The 24,168-nt window shown below is 42.7% G+C and overlaps 1 protein-coding gene across 5 annotated transcripts in view; it reads right to left on the bottom strand.

Moving 5' to 3' along the window:
* The window catches only part of LOC129822365 (protocadherin Fat 3-like), a 381,150-nt gene that overhangs the window by 96,714 nt on the left and 260,268 nt on the right, over positions 1–24,168 (bottom strand). For 3 of the 5 annotated variants that reach the window (XM_055880588.1, XM_055880589.1, XM_055880592.1), the window contains exons 5-8: positions 12,425–12,739; positions 11,754–11,964; positions 10,115–10,183; positions 1,013–1,152 (exon numbers count right to left, since the gene is read on the bottom strand). In XM_055880588.1, the coding sequence (XP_055736563.1) occupies positions 1,013–1,152; positions 10,115–10,183; positions 11,754–11,964; positions 12,425–12,739 (735 nt within the window). The remainder of the gene's footprint in view (positions 1–1,012; positions 1,153–10,114; positions 10,184–11,753; positions 11,965–12,424; positions 12,740–24,168) is intronic. The other 2 variants (XM_055880590.1, XM_055880593.1) reach the window with 1 other exon arrangement.

Raw genomic sequence — 24,168 nt, 5'->3', positions numbered from 1 at the left:
GACAGACCTATGAGTAAAAATGATATGTGTTAATGTGTCCGTTTCGCAGGGCTAATGTCTGACTATTGAAAAGCACTGGCCCTGAAAATGACAACGGATGGAGCAGGTAGAATGACATACGCATTGTACGGACTGTCACAGGGAAATTATAAGGTGTCTTGCAAGCACATTCTGTATGTCAGCGCAATCCCTTCCGCTCTATAAAAATGCTAATCCATTCTACTGTGTGTGTCCTGTTCTGCCACATTCAACTTCTACATTTAACACACAATGAACACACATTGTAGGTGACAGGACCTCTAACAGAGGAAAGGGTATAAGATATACCGGTATATTTCTTATCAATTTAAAATGGGATACTTCTCTATCATCATATTGTATAATGTCCAACCCACTATAGAACATGGCACTCCTAACTCAGAGACTGATAAATAATCTTCACACTAGCTCAGTTTACACACTAACAATCTGGTTTGGAACGTTCAATCACAGCCTGAACAGTGCGAAGGAACAGAAGAGGACAGGACATGGCAGAACAGGACAGGGGAGGCTATTGTCCTCTGTACAAACAGGAATTAGACGCAGGGGTCAGAGAGACAATTACACTGCTAGTTATCACCATTCGCCGTGTTCTGATCACTCTAATAGGTCCTTGACACGCCAGACGCCATCATTCACACCATCTAAAGACGTTTTTCAAAAAGGCTGATGAAAAAAGTTAAAAACATAATGTCCTTGGGCAAAATTAGAGTGTAGCGTCTGTCCATGAAGGCGAGGTCTGTGTCTGTGGTTACAAAAGTAAATATTGGTAGCATGCATGTGGTTTATCATGTACTTTTTGAGGGTGTGTGTGAGGGTGCATTTATGAGTGTTCAGATGTACAGGTGGTACAGAACACAATACTAACAGTGCCACGTTAACTTACGCACGCCAAAATCAACACATACAGGTCGTAGATTTGTCTCTTTCTGAGAATAGATAAATAGGGATATGACATGTTGTCATCAGCTACCTGTGTGGCTGCAGAGTTGGTCCCGTCCGTCACCTCCACAGTCATGTTGTAGAAGGAGCGCTGCTCAGCATCCAGTGGCTTAGCGATGATGATGGTGCCCACACCCTTTTCTATGTCAAACAGGCTGTCAGTGTTACCGCCTGGCCAGGAGGGGGGGATAGAGGGCAGAGAGGGTTAGAGACAGAGGGGGAGACTGGTTTATTCATCTCTCGCTCTCTTTTCTCTTTCACAAACGTTCTCACTCAATCACTCACACACTCTTCTACTCTCTACCTCACACACACAAACCTACATTTTAATAAGGTGTATGGGTCTGTAATAGTGAAAAACAGGGAAGCACACTGAATTGTGGGTGTGACAGTACTGTGGGGAGTGTATGACCTGAACGATTCCTGGCTCTCTGCCAGGGAATACATAAATAGACAAAAACACACACAAATACAATATTACACACAAAAGCATACACAAATAATCTAACAGGGAGCGGGCATGCACAATTACTCGGATCACAAATACAAGTGTGTGTGTGTGTGTGTGTGTGTGTGTGTGTGTGTATCTTCCAACCAATCTGTGAGTAATTACTAGGTTCACAGAGACCCAACAGGACTGTGACAGACTGAAGTATTTCCTCCTCTTCCTGCAAATAACAATTAAGAGACAGAGAGCCAGTAAACAAGAGAGCCCTGAAAGACTGAATTAACAGAGCCCTCAAAGACTGAATTAACAGAGCCCTGAAAGACTGAATTAACAGAGCCCTGAAAGACTGAATTAACAGAGCCCTCAAAGATTAAATTAACAGAGCCCTGAAAGACTGAATTAACAGAGCCCTCAAAGACTGAATTAACAGAGCCCTGAAAGACTGAATTAACAGAGCCCTGAAAGACTAAATTAACAGAGCCCACAGACTGAATTAACAGAGCCCTGAAAGACTGAATTAACAGAGCCCTGAAAGACTAAATTAACAGAGCCCACAGACTGAATTAACAGATCCCTGAAAGACTGAATTAACAGAGCCTGTGTCAATGGAGCTCCAGCCGTGAACGGGCCCGAGTCTGTAATGAGACCACTAAGACCGGCTGTAATTAAACCACAGCCTCATCTTTGGTACCTAATTGATTTAAATGTACATTTTGGCCTCACGTGGATACCAACTCACAGCTCAGATTGTGAGAATGTCATTTTTAAGTGCGATGTAAGGGTCCGGAGTGTTTGAGTGTGTATCCGTGTGGTATGTGTGTGTGTGTATGTGTGTCTGTGTGTGTCTGCTTGTCTGCATGCCTGTGTGTATACTATATGCATGAGCATGTGTGAATGAATGAGATTGTGTGTGTGTGGTCGTGTGAGTGTGTGCGCACTAGCGTATGTGTGAGTGTACTCGAGGTGCAGACTCAAAGGGATTCCTCCCCGGCATCTCTGTTTAATAAAGATATGACCTCAGCCCAGCACCAACTAAGGCTATAACGCTCCACCACTCAACCATAGATGTGTGTGTCCAATTTTTGATTGGGTTACGATAAACACTTCCAGCTCTCTATGATCTGTCTCTTAAATCATTATAACTCCAGTGATGTGGTCCTAATAGCTTTCCTCAAAATATGTGCAGAAGGAAGACACGAAAAACAGCCACACTCCCTGTCTCTTTCCCTTCACTTCCGCTAACAGTAATCTAGTGCTTTTACGGTTCAGTATGCTGATTAGCATCATATCCGTACCAGATGATTTTACACTCATTAGAGGAGTGCAATATACACTACATGACTAAAAGTATGTGGACACCTGCTCGTGATACATCACATTCCAAAATCATGGGCATTAATACGGAGTTGATCGCCCCTTTGCTGCTATAACAGCCTTCCCTCTTCTGGGAAGGCTTTCCACTAGATGTTGGAACATTGTTTTTATTTTTTATTTTACCGTTATTTTACCAGGTAAGTTGACTGAGAACACGTTCTCATTTGCAGCAACGACCTGGGGAATAGTTACAGGGGAGAGGAGGGGGATGAATGAGCCAATTGTAAACTGGGAATTATTAGGTGACCATGATGGTTTGAGGGCCAGATTGGGAATTTAGCCAGGACACCGGGGTTAACACCCCTACTCTTACGATAAGTGCCATGGGATCTTTAATGACCTCAGAGTCAGGACACCCGTTTAACGTCCCATCCGAAAGACGGCACCCTACACACAGGGCAGTGTCCCCAATCACTGCCCTGGGGCATTGGGATATTTTATTAGACCAGAGGAAAGAGTGCCTCCTACTGGCCCTCCAATACCACTTCCAGCAGCATCTGGTCTCCCATCCAGGGACTGACCAGGACCAACCCTGCTTAGCTTCAGAAGCAAGCCAGCAGTGGTATGCAGGGTGGTATGCTGAGTCTTGCTTCAATTCAGCCACAAGAGCATTAGTGAGATTGGGCACTGATGTTGGGCGATTACGCCTGGCTCGCAGTCTGTGTTCCAATTCATCCCAATGGTGTTTGATGGGGTTGAGGTCAGGGCTCTGTGCAGGCCAGTCAAGTTCTTCCACACCGATCTCGACCAATCATTTCTGTATGGAACTCGCTTTGTGCACGGGGGCATTGCTATGCTGAAACAGGAAAGGGTATTCCCCAAACTGTTGCCACAAAGTTGGATATACAAAATCGTCTAGAATGTCATTTTATGCTGTAGTGTTAAGATTTCCCATCACTGGAACTAAGGGGCCTAGCCCAAACCATGAAAAATAGCCCATTATTCCTCCTGCACCAAACTTTACAGTTGGCACTATGCATTAGGGCAGGTAGTATTCTCCTGGCATCCGCCAAACCCAGATTTGTCTGTCGGACTGCCAGATGGTGAAGCGTGATTCATCACTCCAGAGAAAGCGTTTCCACTGCTCCAGAGTATAATGGCTGCGAGTTATACACCCCTCCAGCTGACGCTTGGCATTCGCATGGTGATCTTAGGCTTGTGTGCGGCTGCTCGGCCATGGAAACCTATTTCATGAAGCTCCCGACGAACAGTTCTTGTTCTGACGTTGCTTCCAGAGGCCCTTAGGAACTCGGTAGACAGTATTGCAACCGAGAACAGACAATTTTTACTCGCTACGTGCTTCAGCACTCGGCGGTCCCATTCTGTGAGCTTGTGTGGTCTACCACTTCGTGGCTGAGCCGTTGATGCTCCTAGACATTTCCACTTCACAATAACAGCACTTACAGTTGACCAGGGCAGCTCTAGCAGGGCAGAAATTTGACGAACTGCCTTGTTGGAAAGGTGGCATCCTATGACTGTGCCACGTTGAAGGTCACTGAACTCTTCAGTAAGGCCATTCTACTGCAAATGTTTGTTTATGGAGATTGCATGGCTGTGCGCTTGATTTATACACCTGTCAGCTACGAGTGTGGCTGAAATAGCCGAATCCACTAATTTGAATGGGTGTCCACATACTTTTGTCTATATATAGTGTACATGAAAATAAAGGAAAGTGTACAGTATTAAGAAAAATAAGCCATTCAAGAGTATGAAAATCCAACCATGGAGGCTTCAGAAGGCTGAGTCTGTCTGTCTGTCTGTCTGTCTGTCTGTCTGTCTGTCTGTCTGTCTGTCTGTAGCCATCCTATATGACCCAACCAACCAAACGCTCCATTTCGGGAAAGGAGGAACTGAGGTTTGGCAAGGCAGCAACCGGGCAGACGGAAAAAGAACAGTTCCTTTCCACCAAATTATAGAGGGGAAACCGAATCCTCCGCAACAAGGCTGTTATTAAACCCTCTGTTGAATGCTAAAATTGCTTCCCTCAGTCTCTCCATCCAGATTAGTAAGGGAAGCCGCTCCAGTGCTTAAAAACACTCTGGCAGGCAGCACAACCGATAAAGAGGTATATTTATCTTCCTTTCAACGAAGGAGGAGGGGACGAAGTTAGCGTTTGTCGTAAACAGATAAAACAAAGCAAATGAACAAAAGAAGAGGGAAATGAGGACAAGCGTCAAGCTGTTTGAAAATTAGTTAATAAGTACAACAACGCCTTCGTTAACTAGCTTCAATCGGTTGAGAAAATGGCTAGGATTTAGTGTGTGGTTGAGAGAGTGGGGAGGTTCTGGGATCGAAGTGGAGAGACTGGGATTTCTGAGATTGATTGGTTTAGGCTAGACAGGGGACACAGGATCAAACTGAATTTGCATCATTTTCATGTTCATGCTTTGTATGGATTGACTTGATATATAGAACCCAGCTGTCTGGATTGACTTGACATGTAGAACCCAGCTGTCTAGATTGACTTGATATATAGAAACCAGCTGTCTGGATTGACTTGATATATAGAACCCAGCTGTCTGGATTAACTTGATATATAGAAACCAGCTGTCTGGATTGACTTGATATATAGAACTCAGCTGTCTAGATTGACTTGATATATAGAACCCAGCTGTCTGGATTGACTTGATATATAGAACCCAGCTGTCTGGATTGACTTGATATATAGAACCCAGCTGTCTGGATTGACTTGATATATAGAACCCAGCTGTCTAGATTGACTTGACATATAGAACCCAGCTGTCTGGATTGACTTGATATATAGAACCCAGCTGTCTGGATTGACTTGATATATAGAACCCAGCTGTCTAGATTGACTTGATATATAGAACCCAGCTGTCTAGATTGACTGGATATATAGAACCCAGCTGTCTAGATTGACTTGATATATAGAACCCAGCTGTCTAGATTGACTTGATATATAGAACCCAGCTGTCTAGATTGACTTGATGTATAGAACCCAGCTGTCTATATTGACTTGATATATAGAACCCAACTGTCTAAATTGACTTGATATATAGAACCCAGCTGTCTGGATTGACTTGATATATAGAAACCAGCTGTCTAGATTGACTTGATATATAGAACCCAGCTGTCTAGATTGACTTGATATATAGAACCCAGCTGTCTAGATTGACTTGATATATAGAAACCAGCTGTCTGGATTGACTTGATATATAGAAACCAGCTGTCTGGATTGACTTGATATATAGAACCCAGCTGTCTGGATTGACTTGATATATAGAACCCAGCTGTCTAGATTGACTTGATATATAGAACCCAGCTGTCTGGATTGACTTGATATATAGAACCCAGCTGTCTAGATTGACTTGATGTATAGAACCCAGCTGTCTGGATTGACTTGATATATAGAACCTAGCTGTCTGGATTGACTTGATATATAGAACTCAGCTGTCCGGATTGACTTGATATATAGAAACCAGCTGTCCATATTGACTTGATATATAGAACTCAGCTGTCCAGATTGACTTGATATATAGAACCCAGCTGTCCAGATTGACTTGATATATAGAACCCAGCTGTCTGGATTGACTTGATATATAGAAACCAGCTGTCTGGATTGACTTGATATATAGAACCCAGCTGTCTAGATTGACTTGATATATAGAACCCAGCTGTCTGGATTGACTTGATATATAGAACCCATCTGTCTAGATTGACTTGATATATAGAACTCAGCTGTCTAGATTGACTTGATATATAGAACCCAGCTGTCTAGATTGACTTGATATATAGAACCCAGCTGTCTAGATTGACTTGATATATAGAACCCAGCTGTCTGGATTGACTTGATATATAGAACCCAGCTGTCTAGATTGACTTGATATATAGAACCCAGCTGTCTGGATTGACTTGATATATAGAACCCAGCTGTCTGGATTGACTTGATATATAGAACCCAGCTGTCTAGATTGACTTGATATATAGAACCCAGCTGTCTAGATTGACTTGATATATAGAAACCAGCTGTCTGGATTGACTTGATATATAGAACCCAGCTGTCTGGATTGACTTGATATATAGAACTCAGCTGCCTACATTGACTTGATATATAGAACCCAGCTGTCTGGATTGACTTGATATATAGAACCCAGCTGTCTAAATTGACTTGATATATAGAACCCAGCTGTCTAGATTGACTTGACATATAGAACCCAGCTGTCTAGATTGACTTGATATATAGAACCCAGCTGTCTAGATTGACTTGATATATAGAACTCTGCTGTCTGGATTGACTTGATGTATAGAACCCAGCTGTCTGGATTGACTTGATATATAGAACCCAGCTGTCTAGATTGACTTGACATATAGAAACCAGCTGTCTATATTGACTTGATATATAGAACCCAGCTGTCTAGATTGACTTGACATATAGAACCCAGCTGTCTGGATTGACTTGATATATAGAACCCAGCTGTCTGGATTGACTTGATATATAGAACCCAGCTGTCTAGATTGACTTGATATATAGAACCCAGCTGTCTAGATTGACTGGATATATAGAACCCAGCTGTCTAGATTGACTTGATATATAGAACCCAGCTGTCTAGATTGACTTGATATATAGAACCCAGCTGTCTAGATTGACTTGATGTATAGAACCCAGCTGTCTGGATTGACTTGATATATAGAACCCAGCTGTCTAAATTGACTTGATATATAGAACCCAGCTGTCTGGATTGACTTGATATATAGAAACCAGCTGTCTAGATTGACTTGATATATAGAACCCAGCTGTCTAGATTGACTTGATGTATAGAACCCAGCGGTCTGGTTTGACTTGATATATAGAACCCAGCTGTCTAGATTGACTTGATATATAGAACCCAGCTGTCTAGATTGACTTGATGTACAGAACCCAGCGGTCTGGATTGACTTGATATATAGAACCCAGCTGTCTGGATTGACTTGATGTATAGAACTCAGCTGTCTAGATTGACTTGATATATAGAAACCAGCTGTCTGGATTGACTTGATGTATAGAACCCAGCTGTCTAGATTGACTTGATGTATAGAACCCAGCTGTCTAGATTGACTTGATATATAGAACCCAGCTGTCTGGATTGACTTGATATATAGAACTCAGCTGTCTAGATTGACTTGATATATAGAACTCTGCTGTCTAGATTGACTTGATATATAGAACCCAGCTGTCTAGATTGACTTGATATATAGAACTCAGCTGTCTAGATTGACTTGATATATAGAACTCTGCTGTCTGGATTGACTTGATATATAGAACCCAGCTGTCTGGATTGACTTGATGTATAGAACTCTGCTGTCTGGATTGACTTGATATATAGAACCCAGCTGTCTGGATTGACTTGATGTATAGAACCCAGCTGTCTAGATTGACTTGACATGTAGAACCCAGCTGTCTAGATTGACTTGATATATAGAACCCAGCTGTCTGGATTGACTTAATATATAGAACCCAGCTGTCTGGATTGACTTGACATATATAACCCAGCTGTCTAGATTGACTTAATATATAGAACCCAGCTGTCTGGATTGACTTGATGTATAGAACTCTGCTGTCTGGATTGACTTGATATATAGAACCCAGCTGTCTAGATTGACTTGACATATATAACCCAGCTGGTCAGAATATAGCGTAGGGTTGTGGTGGCTCGTCTATAAGAGAACAACTTGATGATGTGTTTATAATGGTATAATGGTTGTATTATACCTTCTGGACAGTCATACGTTTAGCAGTGGATTACTGTGTGTGTGCAGGTGCAAAATGAACTGTGTGTGTGTGTGTGTGTGTGTGTGTGTGTGTGTGTGTGTGTGTGTGGAATTCAGAAGCAGTTGTACATGTTTGTGTGTATGTATCTGGTATGTGTTTGGAGAGTGTGTGTGCGTGTTGTTCTGGTGAATAATGGCCTGGGTTGTGGGGGTCTGGCCCCGTAAATGAATCACAGTGTTTAGCTCCTCTACTCTCACCTGGCCCCTGAGCACACACACACACACACACACACACACACACACACACACACACACACACACACACACACACACACACACACACACACACACACACACACACACACACACACACACACACTGGGCACCTCACTCCATCAATAATCCCTCCATCCCTAAGGCTGCACCACCTACGTTTTCCCTTTCTCTCTCTACCTTTCACTAAGCCCCCTTCTACTGTTCTCTGCCCTCCATTTCATCTTTCCTTTAATCACTGAAGCTGCTCTTCTTCTCTCTTCCTCATCTGACCTCTGCTCCTTTTATCTATCATAAGTCTCTCCTCTTTCTCCTCTACTTTCCACCTATTTTCCCTCTAGCCCTCTCTTTCTTTCCCTCTCTCTATCTTTATCCCCCTCCTTATCTCTCTCCATCCCTACCACTCTCCTCTCCCTCCATCCTCTCCCTGTTGGTTCCTCTGGTTGGAGAGGTGCCTGTGGCAGAGCAACAGACCGTTACAGTGAGGGACTCTCTCTAACCAGGGGCACAGTGACCATGAGCTCACCCTTGACCCACAACTCCCACACCTCCCACTAATCAGCCATCCGCTTAATTGGGTCGTCAGTGGGAGGTGTGTGAAATAATGTAGTGTGTGTGTGTGTGTGTGTGTGTGTCTGAACATGTGTGTGTGTGAGTGCAAAATAGTGTGTGTATTTTATGTGTGGTTAAGCGTGTGTGTCCATGGTTGTGTACCTGCATGTTCCTGCATGTGTGTCTCTGTGTGTGTGTGTTTCCGCCTCTGTGAGTGTGTAGTGTGTGCTGCTCACAGCTCAGGGGTGGTGGGCATGATCTTTCCCCAAACACTGATGCTTTTGTAGGCCATTAGACAAAGCTGTCACCAGGGTCGCTCAGGGGTCATTGCCATGGCAGCAGTTATGGGCTTCGCTATAAAGGGAGATCACAGGGTCTGATAGACAATTTAGTACAGCAAGGAATTTCTCCAAAACGAATCACTTATGTTAACCTTGGAAGAAAGGGTTACAATGCACATTATACATGTGGGAAGCACACACAGACACACCAACACACTCTCTAATGAGCTTCTGTGTGGGATGTACATTTTAAACAATTTGTAAAAACACAAACACACACATGCACACACACACAAAACACAAACTTCTGTGAAGGGAAAACACCTTTCACCTGCCCAGCCCCCTTTGTCTCCAACCAACCAATCAGAAGAAGGCGTGAGCAGCACTGGGCACATAGTGAATTATGGGGAAAGCACAGGTGAATGATGGGTAAAATAAAAGAGGAAGGAAAGGAAAAGGAAGCAGAAAAAAGCAGATGGGAGTCAAACTGAGATACCTTCTGTGGAACAGTTCCTGCCACAAGCGATCTGCAGTATATAGAACATCTCCCGGAAAGGCCTGGGACCTTCCAGACACGAAGCATTGAGAGAGGAGAGAAAAGGGAGGGAGAGAAGAGGAGAGAAAGGGTGAGACAGGGAGAAAGGAAAGGAGAGAGATGGGGTGAAGGGGAATTGGAGAGGAGGAGAGACAGAAAGGGGGAGGAGAGGGAAAGAGAGAGGGTGAGGAAGGGTAAGGGTAAGAGGCGAGGGGGAGGAGGAGGAAAGAGAAGGTAAGGAAGGAAGAACAGGGAGATATATCGCGCAAATGGAGGAGGAATTACGAGGAGGGAGAGGAGCGAGAGAGATGTGATCCCAGAGGAGAAAACGAGTGAGGCATTGAGCAGAGAAGAGAGGAGGAGAGGGGCGTACAGGAGAGTAGAGTAGTAGGCCAGAGAGAGCAGGCATAGTCAGAGAGCCTTGAGCTGGAAGAACAAGCCAGAAGGTATCTCCAACTGGAACACACACTGACTGCCACTGCTCAGTGACAACAAAAGAGAGATGGATCATGGAGCATTCCTGGAAACGCGGTCCTGGCTGTATAGTCAATCCACTTGTCACCTACCCACAGTACAGTTCAGCTAGAGAACTATCAGCTTCATAAATATTATATTACATTATGTAAAAAATAGTTATATAGATGGACCATAATCAATTCATAGAAAGGGTTATTATGGGCATAATCATATTAATTCTAACAAAACTTATATTCTAATAAAACTAAATGGATTTTGCAATATTGATTAAATTAATTAAAATAATTAAAGCAAGATTAAAACTGACTGGCTTTGACAATAATTGATTCAGGAAACGATATGGATTTGACAAATGTCGCTGTTCGTTGGCAGAAAAATGAAGATACGTAAACTAGATATTACATAATCTTGTTGAGCATTTTATGTCGATAAAATTGGACTTCAAAAGATCAAAAAGGTTTCAAATTAATTAAATACTTGTAAGTGTGGCATGTCCTTGGCATTTCAAGCCTCTTAAAGGGGCATTCCACTGATCTTACACAACATTCTTGACCATGAGAATAAGACAGTAAATTGTGTCTGAAAACAGCATGTCAAAGACATATTTCTTAGCAGCTGTAGTTGGTATAATAAGCTTTATCCTTATTGTAAAAAAACAGCATGAATATTTAAGCACTTTAAAGGGGTAGTTCATTTCAAAATGTATGTTTGTCAATGTTGTCAATCTTCCAAAGAGAGTGAATGAACCCCTTTAAGCACATTGCATTTCTCTCCATTAAAGTTCCCAGAATATCTGGCAGGGACTTCGAGACATCTCAATTGCTTCTCCACTGACATACAGACCTTTACAGCCGGTGGTGTGTGCTAAAATCACCATGGTGACCGTGGGATGGCAGAGGAGAGAGAGAGACACGCTGGCAACAGAACATGCAGTGAGGTCACAGTCCCTGAGCTGGGCCTCACGCACAAACACGCACATCAAACCAAACCAAACCGTCAGCCCAAACACCATGCACCAATAATGGTACATAACCTACCTGACTGACAGCCACCTTAGCCAATCAGATACATCGCTCCCCTTAACAAACCCTCCACCAGCCCCCGCCTCTGGGCAGTGCCTTACCTGTGATGTCAAACCAGAGGGGGTTGGAGCTCTGTTGCATGGAGACCACACCCACTATCTCGGCCACCTTGTCACTCTCCATGACGGTGAAGTTGTAGTACTGCTCTTCGAACAGCAGAGGGGCCACTGAGGCCGATGGTTTACGGATCCACTCGATGTGCAGGCGGGCCGTCGACCACTTCTGGGGGCGGCCATTATCTGTGGCTTTGATCTGGGGATGGGGAGGAAAGAAGACAAGGAGGAGGGAAAGAGGAAAAGGGTTGGAGAAAGAGAGCGTCACAGACAGAAACAGAGAACAAGGATCAGAGAAATGGAGGGGAGGTGATAGATTTTCACATGAATTATCATTCGTGACAGAAAGGGTGAAAGTGGCGAGAAATATCTAGAAAAATGGCAAGAGGAACGCCAAAGGAGCCACAGACGCATTATAGATAGAGTGATATACTGTAGTGTAGCAGAAAACATCATGAAATACATTGAGAGTTCTTCATTCATATTGCCTACTTCAAAAAAAGGAAGATTTTAAGTTTTTTATATTTGTCTAAGTGAAAGATAGAAGAGAACAAGATAAAAGAGAGAAGAGAGAGATTGGGGAGAGAGTGGGAGAGAGAAAGAGGGTAGAACAAGACAAAGAGAATGGAGAATGGTTAGAGAGTTCAAAGATCACATACAGTGAGGATGTCGTAGCTCCCGGCAGTGAACTGCTTCCGTGACGACACCACCGCCGTCTTGGGGTCGATGAAGAACTTGCCGTCCTCGTTGCCGTCGACGATGCTGTAGGAGAGGTCAGCGTTAACCCCTTCATCCCTGTCGTAGGCAAAGGCCCTGTAGATAGACTCTCCTCTCTTCCTCCTGTCCCGCTCTGGTAGCTTGATCTGGTACACCTTCTCTGGGAACGTGGGCTTGTTGTCATTCTCATCAAGCACATGGACGATCACCCACACCGTGGAGTATTTGGGGCTGGGACCGCCGTCTGACACCGTGACCTGCGTATCCACACACACGCAACCGCAGTACGCACACACAGACGAACAGACAAAAAACACATACAGACACACACAAACAACCATTTACACGTGTAAACACACACACACAACAGAGGAAAAAAAATACGACATTTGTTAAGATTCACATCAGTTTCTTTCCCCATCTAAATGAATTTTGACAGTCACTCATTCTCTCCTGCGTTTGTCTGACAACTGGAACACATTGTCATATTTCCAAAGTGGGGATGGCTTTGCCTTGTATCTTCTTTCCTGTGTTCTGACAGCTAATTAATCTGTCTCTGCTACTACTTCCACCATGACGGAGAGCCTCTTGTAGATAAATGCAAAAGGGGGAGGGGCCAGAGGATGAGTTAACCAATGAGAGATGAAATCCACCGTCCCGTCCATAAAATACATTTATATTCATTTTCGGGGGGGGAGATAAAGGACGTCGCTAGCAGCCATCAATTCAACACAAAGCTACAATTAATTTCCCAAGTACTTATTGTTGGGTTCATTTAAAAAGTCCATCTGTCATTTTCTAAATGACACAGTGAGGAGGTGCCGTAGATATATGGAGAAAAATGCTAATGAATTACAGACACAGAGAGAGAGAGACAGACACACACAGAAAGAGAGAGAGAAAGAGAGAGAGAGAGAGAGAGAGAGAGAGAGAGAGAGAGAGAGAGAGAGAGGGGTGGTGGAGGGGTAGTAGTGGGAGAGAGAGGGAGGGAGATAGGGAGAGGGGGAGGTGGCTCAGAAAGACAACAGGGGTGTGTGAAAGGAACATAAATGACAGCATAAGGGAAGACAAGAGGAAGAAGGAGAAATGAAGGACTCCAAGCCTGTGGCGGTTGACCCGTCTGTGAGTGAATGTAATCTGCTCTGTTCAGCACAGTGAGAGAGAGGTAGAGACAGAGGGAATAAGGTGAACAAGCAACTGGTGGCCAATACCTCACAGGACAACAATGTTCACTACAGGTTGACATTAACAGCTCTCCATTCATCAGAGAGAGAGAGGAGAGAGAACCTGAGAGAGAAACAGAATGAAAGAGAGACAGAAGAGCTTGGGGAATACATTAGACAGGTACGCGTGTCCGGCCTGCCAACAACATACAGCAGTACAGCACTGCAGCACAAGGACAGCACAGACAAGCTAGAATACACTGAACATACGCTAATGCTGCTAAAACATGCTAATATACTGTTTACACTAAGCTATATCCACTGATTATACACATGCATTATTAAAGAAGACCCTACAGCCATTGAACTATCAGTGTATTATTAATATGTTAACATGAAACAGACAATTTAAGTGGTTGGGATAAGACTGAGGAGGAGAAGCGATTGAGAGGAGCGTTTCATAAGGACTGATTGGGCACAGTAGTACCGTAGGTTTGAGTAGAGAGTAGCATGGGTGGGAATAAAGAATGCCAGCTGTTGGAAACACCAAAGGCAGACGATGCTTGTCTGTGTGCCACTGAGTATGGTTACATGCACACAATAATGTGATTATTGTGGATCATCAGATTAATATAATAGAAGAACGATTTCCCTAATAATCCTGTTTACCTGGAAACATCTGAAATCAGGCTCGCTGATGGCACTCTGATAAATGCAGAAAATCACCAATCAAAATAAACGTTCTACCACCCTTTTTCTCCCCAATGTCATGACTTGCCCTGTAGGGTGATTATAGGCGCCAGATCCCCCCCCCCCCCCCCCCCCCCTCTACCACCACCAGTTTTATGACCGGTCGTAAATACCGTGTAGAAACTTTGGGTTTGACAGGTTTGAGGGGAAAGAAACCTCTTTGTTACAAGGAGATTCCTCCCGCCAAAACGGTAACATCAAAAGGTTGAATAATGAAACGATATTTCTGTAGTCCAAGTGGTTGGAGTTATCCGTGGGAACTTAAAGGACAATTATGGCAGATCAGTTGTGTTTTGGGATCCCATGAAGGACAGTATAAGAACACAACTGTTTCTCTGAATGTGTACATATCCCAGTGATCAGATTCACATCCAAATGTTGGGGAACTGATATGATTAAATATGAAACTATTTGTGAGAAGATGTAATGTGATGTTAGCCTTCTAAATGAGAGAATTGTTTTTCATATGAAGTCCTAATCACGCCCACATGAGCACAGACATTAAATAGCACTCGTGACAAAATTTAAATTAGACCAGAAGACGTGAGGACGCAGTCCACACTTCATGAATGGTTGAGAAATCTACAAAACTAACGATACACATTCACAGTCTGCAGCTGTATATGTAAAATAGTCTAGGAAACTCGACCGAAGACGAGAAAATAACATTTCCCTATCGAGCGACCGAATGGTACTCTGAAAGATCCATTCTAAAGACATTTCCCTATCGAATGACCGAATGGTACTCTGAAAGATCCATTCTAAAGACATTTCCCTATCGAATGACCGAATGGTACTCTGAAAGATCCATTCTAAAGACATTTCCCTATCGAATGACCGAATGGTACTCTGAAAGATCCATTCTAAAGACATTTCCCTATCGAATGACCGAATGGTACTCTGAAAGATCCATTCTAAAGACATTTCCCTATCGAACGACCGAATGGTACTCTGAAAGGTCCATTCCAAAGAACATTTCCCTATCAAAAGACCATTGGTATGCCTGACATAACCATTATAACAGCAGACAAGCTACAACCACGAAAAACATTATGACTTCTGGGGACCACAACCAGAGACTTTCTATCGACTGACTCTCCAGCAGACGGACCGGTGATTTCAACAGAGAGACAACAAAATGCATACACTCGTAAATATGTACATTGCAATTATTTTCGAATGAGTGGCCGATCTTGTGTAAAGTATTAGCATTTCCATGAGCATAGTTATCAGCTGTGTGTACGATAATTAAGTCCTTTGTCTTTTCTCCCGCTCTTTCTTACATGACCCTCCCTTTTCATTTTGTGTAACAAGTCGTCATATTGGTTTAGTCCACTACGGACTTTTCATTCCAATATGTAGTACTCAATGTTTAAGCTATTCTGTTTGTGTGTTTATGTAATTCTATGTGATTATTTAGTTAGTTAGTTGGTAAATAAATAATTAAGCCAATTTGTATATCGCTGATTCATCATTTATGCTATGGTTCGTGCAGATATCCAAGGATTTGCCATGATTTTGACCTTACGCTGATTAAGATAAGCAGAGTAAGGTGTTAACATGACTATTGCACAATCTGCCTAAAGCAATCATCAGTTTAATATTGAATAATTACTGTGCATCTAAACGTACTCACTGACAGTAGTGCCAGAAAGGCCTCATCTATACCACAAAGCAACAACAACACAACATGTTTTGGACAAAATAGCTAAAGAGTTGGAGTCAGAGTGGGAAAATGCTTTTCTAGCTGAAGCTAAAGGTACGGTACAACTTTTATGAGAGATGGTTTGACAGGCTCCACTCCTTTGTTTTCTCTCTGTCTTGCTTAACTCTCCATCTCTGACAGGAATGAAAGTTGGTGAAGTCACCCTGAGACGTGGAAAACAAGAGACGCTTCCACAGATGAGTGTGAAGATGTTGTTACAAACACATTATCTTACTAGAAACACACCACCTTACTAGAAACACACCACCTTACTAGAAACACACCACCTTACTAGAAACACACCACCTTACTAGAAACACACCACCTTACTAGAAACACACTACCCTACTACAAACACACTACCCTACTACAAACACACTACAACAAACACACCAGCTTACTAGAAACACACCACCTTACTAGAAACACACCACCTTACTAGAAACACACCACCTTACTAGAAACACACCACCTTACTAGAAACACACCACCTTACTAGAAACACACTACCCTACTACAAACACACTACCCTACTACAAACACACTACAACAAACACACCACCTTACTAGAAACACACCACCTTACTAGAAACACACCACCTTACTAGAAACACACCACCTTACTAGAAACACACCACCTTACTAGAAACACACCACCTTACTAGAAACACACCACCTTACTAGAAACACACCACCTTACTAGAAACACACCACCTTACTAGAAACACACTACCCTACTACAAACACACTACCCTACTACAAACACACTACCCTACTACAAACACACTACAACAAACACACCACCTTACTAGAAACACACTACCATACTAGAAACACACTACCCTACTACAAACACACTACCCTACTACAAACACACTACCCTACTACAAACACACTACAACAAACACACCACCTTACTAGAAAAACACCACCTTACTAGAAACACACTACCCTACTACAAACACACTACCCTACTACAAACACACTACAACAAACACACCACCTTACTAGAAACACACTACCATACTAGAAACACACTACCCTACTACAAACACACTACCCTACTACAAACACACTACCCTACTACAAACACACTACCCTACTACAAACACACTACAACAAACACACCACCTTACTAGAAACACACCACCTTACTAGAAACACACTACCCTACTACAAACACACTACCTTACTACAAACACACTACCCTACTACAAACACACTACAACAAACACACCACCTTACTAGAAACACACTACCATACTAGAAACACACTACCCTACTACAAACACACTACCCTACTACAAACACACTACCCTACTACAAACACACTACAACAAACACACCACCTTACTAGAAACACAATACCCTACTACAAACACACTACCCTACTACAAACACACTACCCTACTACAAACACACTACAACAAACACACCACCTTACTAGAAACACACTACCCTACTACAAACACACTACCCTACTACAAACACACTACCCTACTACAAACACACTACAACAAACACACCACCTTACTAGAAACACACTACCCTACTACAAACACACTACCCTACTACAAACACACTACCCTACTAGAAACACACTACAACAAACACACCACCTTACTAGAAACACACTACCCTACTACAAACACACTACCCTACTACAAACACACTACAACAAACACACCACCTTATTACAAACACACTACCCTACTACAAACACACTACCCTACTACAAACACACTACAACAAACACACCACCTTACTACAAACACACTACCCTACTACAAACACACTACCTTACTACAAACACACTACAACAAACACACCACCCTACTGGAAACACACTACCCTACTAGAAACACACTACAACAAACACACCACCTTACTACAAACACACTACCCTACTAGAAACACACAACCCTACTAGAAACACACTACAACAAACACACCACCTTACTAGAAACAGACTACCCTACTACAAACACACTACCCTACTACAAACACACTACAACAAACACACCACCCTACTGGAAACACACTACCCTACTAGAAACACACTACTCTACTAGAAACACACTACCCTACTAGAAACACACTACCCTACTAGAAACACACTACCCTACTAGAAACACACTACCCTACTAGAAACACACTACCCTACTAGAAACACACTACCCTACTAGAAACACACTACTCTACTAGAAACACACTACCCTACTAGAAACACACTACCCTACTAGAAACAAACTACCCTACAAGAAAAACACTACCCTACTAGAAACACACTACCCTACTAGAAACACACTACCATACAAGAAACACACTACCCTACTAGAAACACACTACCCTACTGGAAAAACACTACCCCACTGGAAACACACTACCCTACTAGAAACACACTACAACAAACACACCAGCCTACTAGAAACACACTACCCTACTAGAAACACACTACCCTACTAGAAACACACTACCCTACTAGAAACACACTACCCTACTAGAAACACACTACCCTACTGGAAACACACTACCCTACTAGAAACACACTACAACAAACAAATTACCCTACTAGAAACACACTACCCTACTAGAAACACACTACCCTACTAGAAACACACTACCCTACTAGAAACACCCTACCCTACTAGAAACACACTACCCTACTAGAAACACACTCCTCTACTAGAAACACACTACCCTACTAGAAACACACTACCCTACTAGAAACACACTACCCTACTAGAAACACACTACCCTACTAGAAACACACTACCCTACTAGAAATACACTACCCTACTAGAAACACACTACTCTTCTAGAAACACACTACTCTACTAGAAACACACTACACTACTAGAAACACACTACTCTACTAGAAACACACTACCCTACTGGAAACACACTACCCTACTAGAAACACACTACCCTACTAGAAACACACTACACTACTAGAAACACACTAACCTACTAGAAACACACTACCCTACTAGAAACACACTACAACAAACACACTAGGCTACTAGAAACACACTACCCAACTAGAAACACACTACCCTACTAGCAACACACTACCCTACTAGCAACACACTACCCTACTAGAAACACACTACCCTACTAGAAACACACTACTCTACTAGAAACACACTACCCTACTAGAAACACACTACCCTACTGGAAACACACTACCCTACTAGAAACACACTACCCTACTGGAAACACACTACCCTACTAGAAACACACTACCCTACTGGAAACACACTACCCTACTAGAAACACACTACCCTACTAGAAACACACTACCCTACTGGAAACACACTACCCTACTAGAAACACACTACCCTACTAGAACAAGAAACACACTACCCTACTAGAACTAGAAACACACTACCCTACTAGAAACACACTACCCTACTAGAAACACACTACCCTACTAGAAACACACTACCCTACTAGAACTAGAAACACACTACCCTAACTAGAAATACACTACCCTACTAGAAACACACTAACCTACTAGAAACACACTACCCTACTAGAACTAGAAACACACACCCTACTAGAAACACACTACCCTACTAGAAACCCACTACCGTACTGGAAACACACTACCCTACTAGAAACACACTACCCAACTAGAAACACACTACCCTACTAGAAACAGACTACCCTAGTAGAAACACACTACCCTACTAGAAACACACTACCCTACTAGAAACAGACTACCCTAGTAGAAACACACTACCCTACTAGAAACACACTACCCTACTAGAAACCCACTACCCTACTAGAAACACACTACCCTACTAGAAACAGACTACCCTAGTAGAAACACACTACCCTACTAGAAACAGACTACCCTACTAGAAACAAACTACTCTACTAGAAACCCACTACCCTACTAGAAACACCCTACCCAACTAGAAACACACTACCCTAGTAGAAACAGACTACCCTACTAGAAACAAACTACCCTACTAGAAACCCACTACCCTACTAGAAACACACTACCCTACTAGAAACAGACTACCCTAGTAGAAACACACTACCCTACTAGAAACACACTACCCTACTAGAAACACACTACTCTACTAGAAACACACTACCCTACTAGAAACACACTACCCTACTAGAAACAGACTACCCTAGTAGAAACACACTACCCTACTAGAAACCCACTACCCTACTAGAAACACACTACCCTACTAGAAACACACTACCCTAGTAGAAACACACTACCCTACTAGAAACACACTACCCTACTAGAAACACACTACCCTACTAGAAACACACTACCCTACTAGAAACAGACTACCCTACTAGAAACACACTACCCTACTAGAAACACACTACCCTACTAGAAACACACTACCCTACTAGAAACAGACTACCCTAGTAGAAACACACTACCCTACTAGAAACACACTACCCTACTAGAAACACACTACAACAAACACACCACCTTACTAGAAACAGACTACCCTACTACAAACACACTACCCTACTACAAACACACTACAACAAACACACCACCATACTGGAAACACACTACCCTACTAGAAACACACTACTCTACTAGAAACACACTACCCTACTAGAAACACACTACCCTACTAGAAACACACTACCCTACTAGAAACACACTACTCTACTAGAAACACACTACCCTACTAGAAACACACTACCCTACTAGAAACACACTACCCTACTAGAAACACACTACCCTACTAGAAACACACTACCCTACTAGAAACACACTACCCTACTAGAAACACCCTACCCTACTAGAAATACACTACCCTACTAGAAACACACTACCCTACTAGAAACACACTACAACAAACACAATAGGCTACTAGAAACACACTACCCAACTAGAAACACACTACCCTACTAGCAACACACTACCCTACTAGAAACACACTACCCTACTAGAAACACACTACTCTACTAGAAACACACTACCCTACTAGAAACACACTACCCTACTGGAAACACACTACCCTACTAGAAACACACTACCCTACTGGAAACACACTACCCTACTAGAAACACACTACCCTACTGGAAACACACTACCCTACTAGAAACACACTACCCTACTAGAAACACACTACCCTACTAGAAACACACTACCCTACTGGAAACACACTACCCTACTAGAAACACACTACCCTACTAGAACTAGAAACACACTACCCTACTAGAACTAGAAACACACTACCCTACTAGAAACACACTACCCTACTAGAAACACACTACCCTACTAGAAACACACTACCCTACTAGAAACACACTACCCTACTAGAAACACACTACCCTACTAGAACTAGAAACACACTACCCTACTAGAAACACACTACCCTACTAGAAACACACTACCCTACTGGAAACACACTACCCTACTAGAAACACACTACCCAACTAGAAACACACTACCCTACTAGAAACAGACTACCCTAGTAGAAACACACTACCCTACTAGAAACACACTACCCTACTAGAAACAGACTACCCTAGTAGAAACACACTACCCACCTAGAAACACACTACCCTACTAGAAACCCACTACCCTACTAGAAACACACTACCCTACTAGAAACAGACTACCCTAGTAGAAACACACTACCCTACTAGAAACAGACTACCCTACTAGAAACAAACTACTCTACTAGAAACCCACTACCCTACTAAAAACACCCTACCCAACTAGAAACACACTACCCTAGTAGAAACACACTACCCTACTAGAAACAAACTACCCTACTAGAAACCCACTACCCTACTAGAAACACACTACCCTACTAGAAACAGACTACCCTAGTAGAAACACACTACCCTACTAGAAACACACTACCCTACTAGAAACACACTACTCTACTAGAAACACACTACCCTACTAGAAACACACTACCCTACTAGAAACACACTACCCTAGTAGAAACAGACTACCCTAGTAGAAACACACTACCCTACTAGAAACACACTACCCTACTAGAAACACACTACCCTACTAGAAACACACTACCCTACTAGAAACACACTACCCTACTAGAAACACACTACCCTAGTAGAAACACACTACCCTACTAGAAACACACTACCCTACTAGAAACACACTACCCTACTAGAAACACACTACCCTACTAGAAACAGACTACCCTACTAGAAACACACTACCCTACTAGAAACACACTACCCGAATAGAAACAGACTACCCTAGTAGAAACACACTACCCTACTAGAAACACACTACCCTACTAGAAACAGACTACCCTACTAGAAACACACTACCCTACTAGAAACACACTACCCTACTAGAAACACACTACCCTACTAGAAACACACTACCCTACTAGAAACACACTACCCTACTAGAAATACACTACCCTACTAGAAACACACTACTCTTCTAGAAACACACTACTCTACTAGAAACACACTACACTACTAGAAACACACTACTCTACTAGAAACACACTACCCTACTGGAAACACACTATCCTACTAGAAACACACTACCCTACTAGAAACACACTACACAACTAGAAACACACTACCCTACTAGAAACACACTACCCTACTAGAAACACACTACAACAAACACACTAGGCTACTAGAAACACACTACCCAACTAGAAACACACTACTCTACTAGCAACACACTACCCTACTAGCAACACACTACCCTACTAGAAACACACTACCCTACTAGAAACACACTACTCTACTAGAAACACACTACCCTACTAGAAACACACTACCCTACTGGAAACACACTACCCTACTAGAAACACACTACCCTACTGGAAACACACTACCCTACTAGAAACACACTACCCTACTGGAAACACACTACCCTACTAGAAACACACTACCCTACTAGAAACACACTACCCTACTAGAAACACACTACCCTACTGGAAACACACTACCCTACTAGAAACACACTACCCTACTAGAACTAGAAACACACTACCCTACTAGAACTAGAAACACACTACCCTACTAGAAACACACTACCCTACTAGAAACACACTACCCTACTAGAAACACACTACCCTACTAGAACTAGAAACACACTACCCTAACTAGAAATACACTACCCTACTAGAAACACACTAACCTACTAGAAACACACTACCCTACTAGAACTAGAAACACACACCCTACTAGAAACACACTACCCTACTAGAAACCCACTACCGTACTGGAAACACACTACCCTACTAGAAACACACTACCCAACTAGAAACACACTACCCTACTAGAAACAGACTACCCTAGTAGAAACACACTACCCTACTAGAAACACACTACCCTACTAGAAACAGACTACCCTAGTAGAAACACACTACCCTACTAGAAACACACTACCCTACTAGAAACCCACTACCCTACTAGAAACACACTACCCTACTAGAAACAGACTACCCTAGTAGAAACACACTACCCTACTAGAAACAGACTACCCTACTAGAAACAAACTACTCTACTAGAAACCCACTACCCTACTAGAAACACCCTACCCAACTAGAAACACACTACCCTAGTAGAAACAGACTACCCTACTAGAAGCAAACTACCCTACTAGAAACCCACTACCCTACTAGAAACACACTACCCTACTAGAAACAGACTACCCTAGTAGAAACACACTACCCTACTAGAAACACACTACCCTACTAGAAACACACTACTCCACTAGAAACACACTACCCTACTAGAAACACACTACCCTACTAGAAACAGACTACCCTAGTAGAAACACACTACCCTACTAGAAACACACTACCCTACTAGAAACACACTACCCTACTAGAAACACACTACCCTAGTAGAAACACACTACCCTACAAGAAACACACTACCCTACTAGAAACACACTACCCTACTAGAAACACACTACCCTACTAGAAACAGACTACCCTACTAGAAACACACTACCCTACTAGAAACACACTACCCTACTAGAAACACACTACCCTACTAGAAACAGACTACCCTAGTAGAAACACACTACCCTACTAGAAACACACTACCCTACTAGAAACACACTACAACAAAC

The sequence above is a fragment of the Salvelinus fontinalis genome, chromosome 24 (assembly GCF_029448725.1).
Source record: "Salvelinus fontinalis isolate EN_2023a chromosome 24, ASM2944872v1, whole genome shotgun sequence".
Taxonomy (NCBI): Eukaryota; Metazoa; Chordata; class Actinopteri; order Salmoniformes; family Salmonidae; genus Salvelinus; species Salvelinus fontinalis.
Note: the sequence above shows the minus strand (reverse complement) of the source record. Positions and strands in the feature narration are given on the sequence as shown.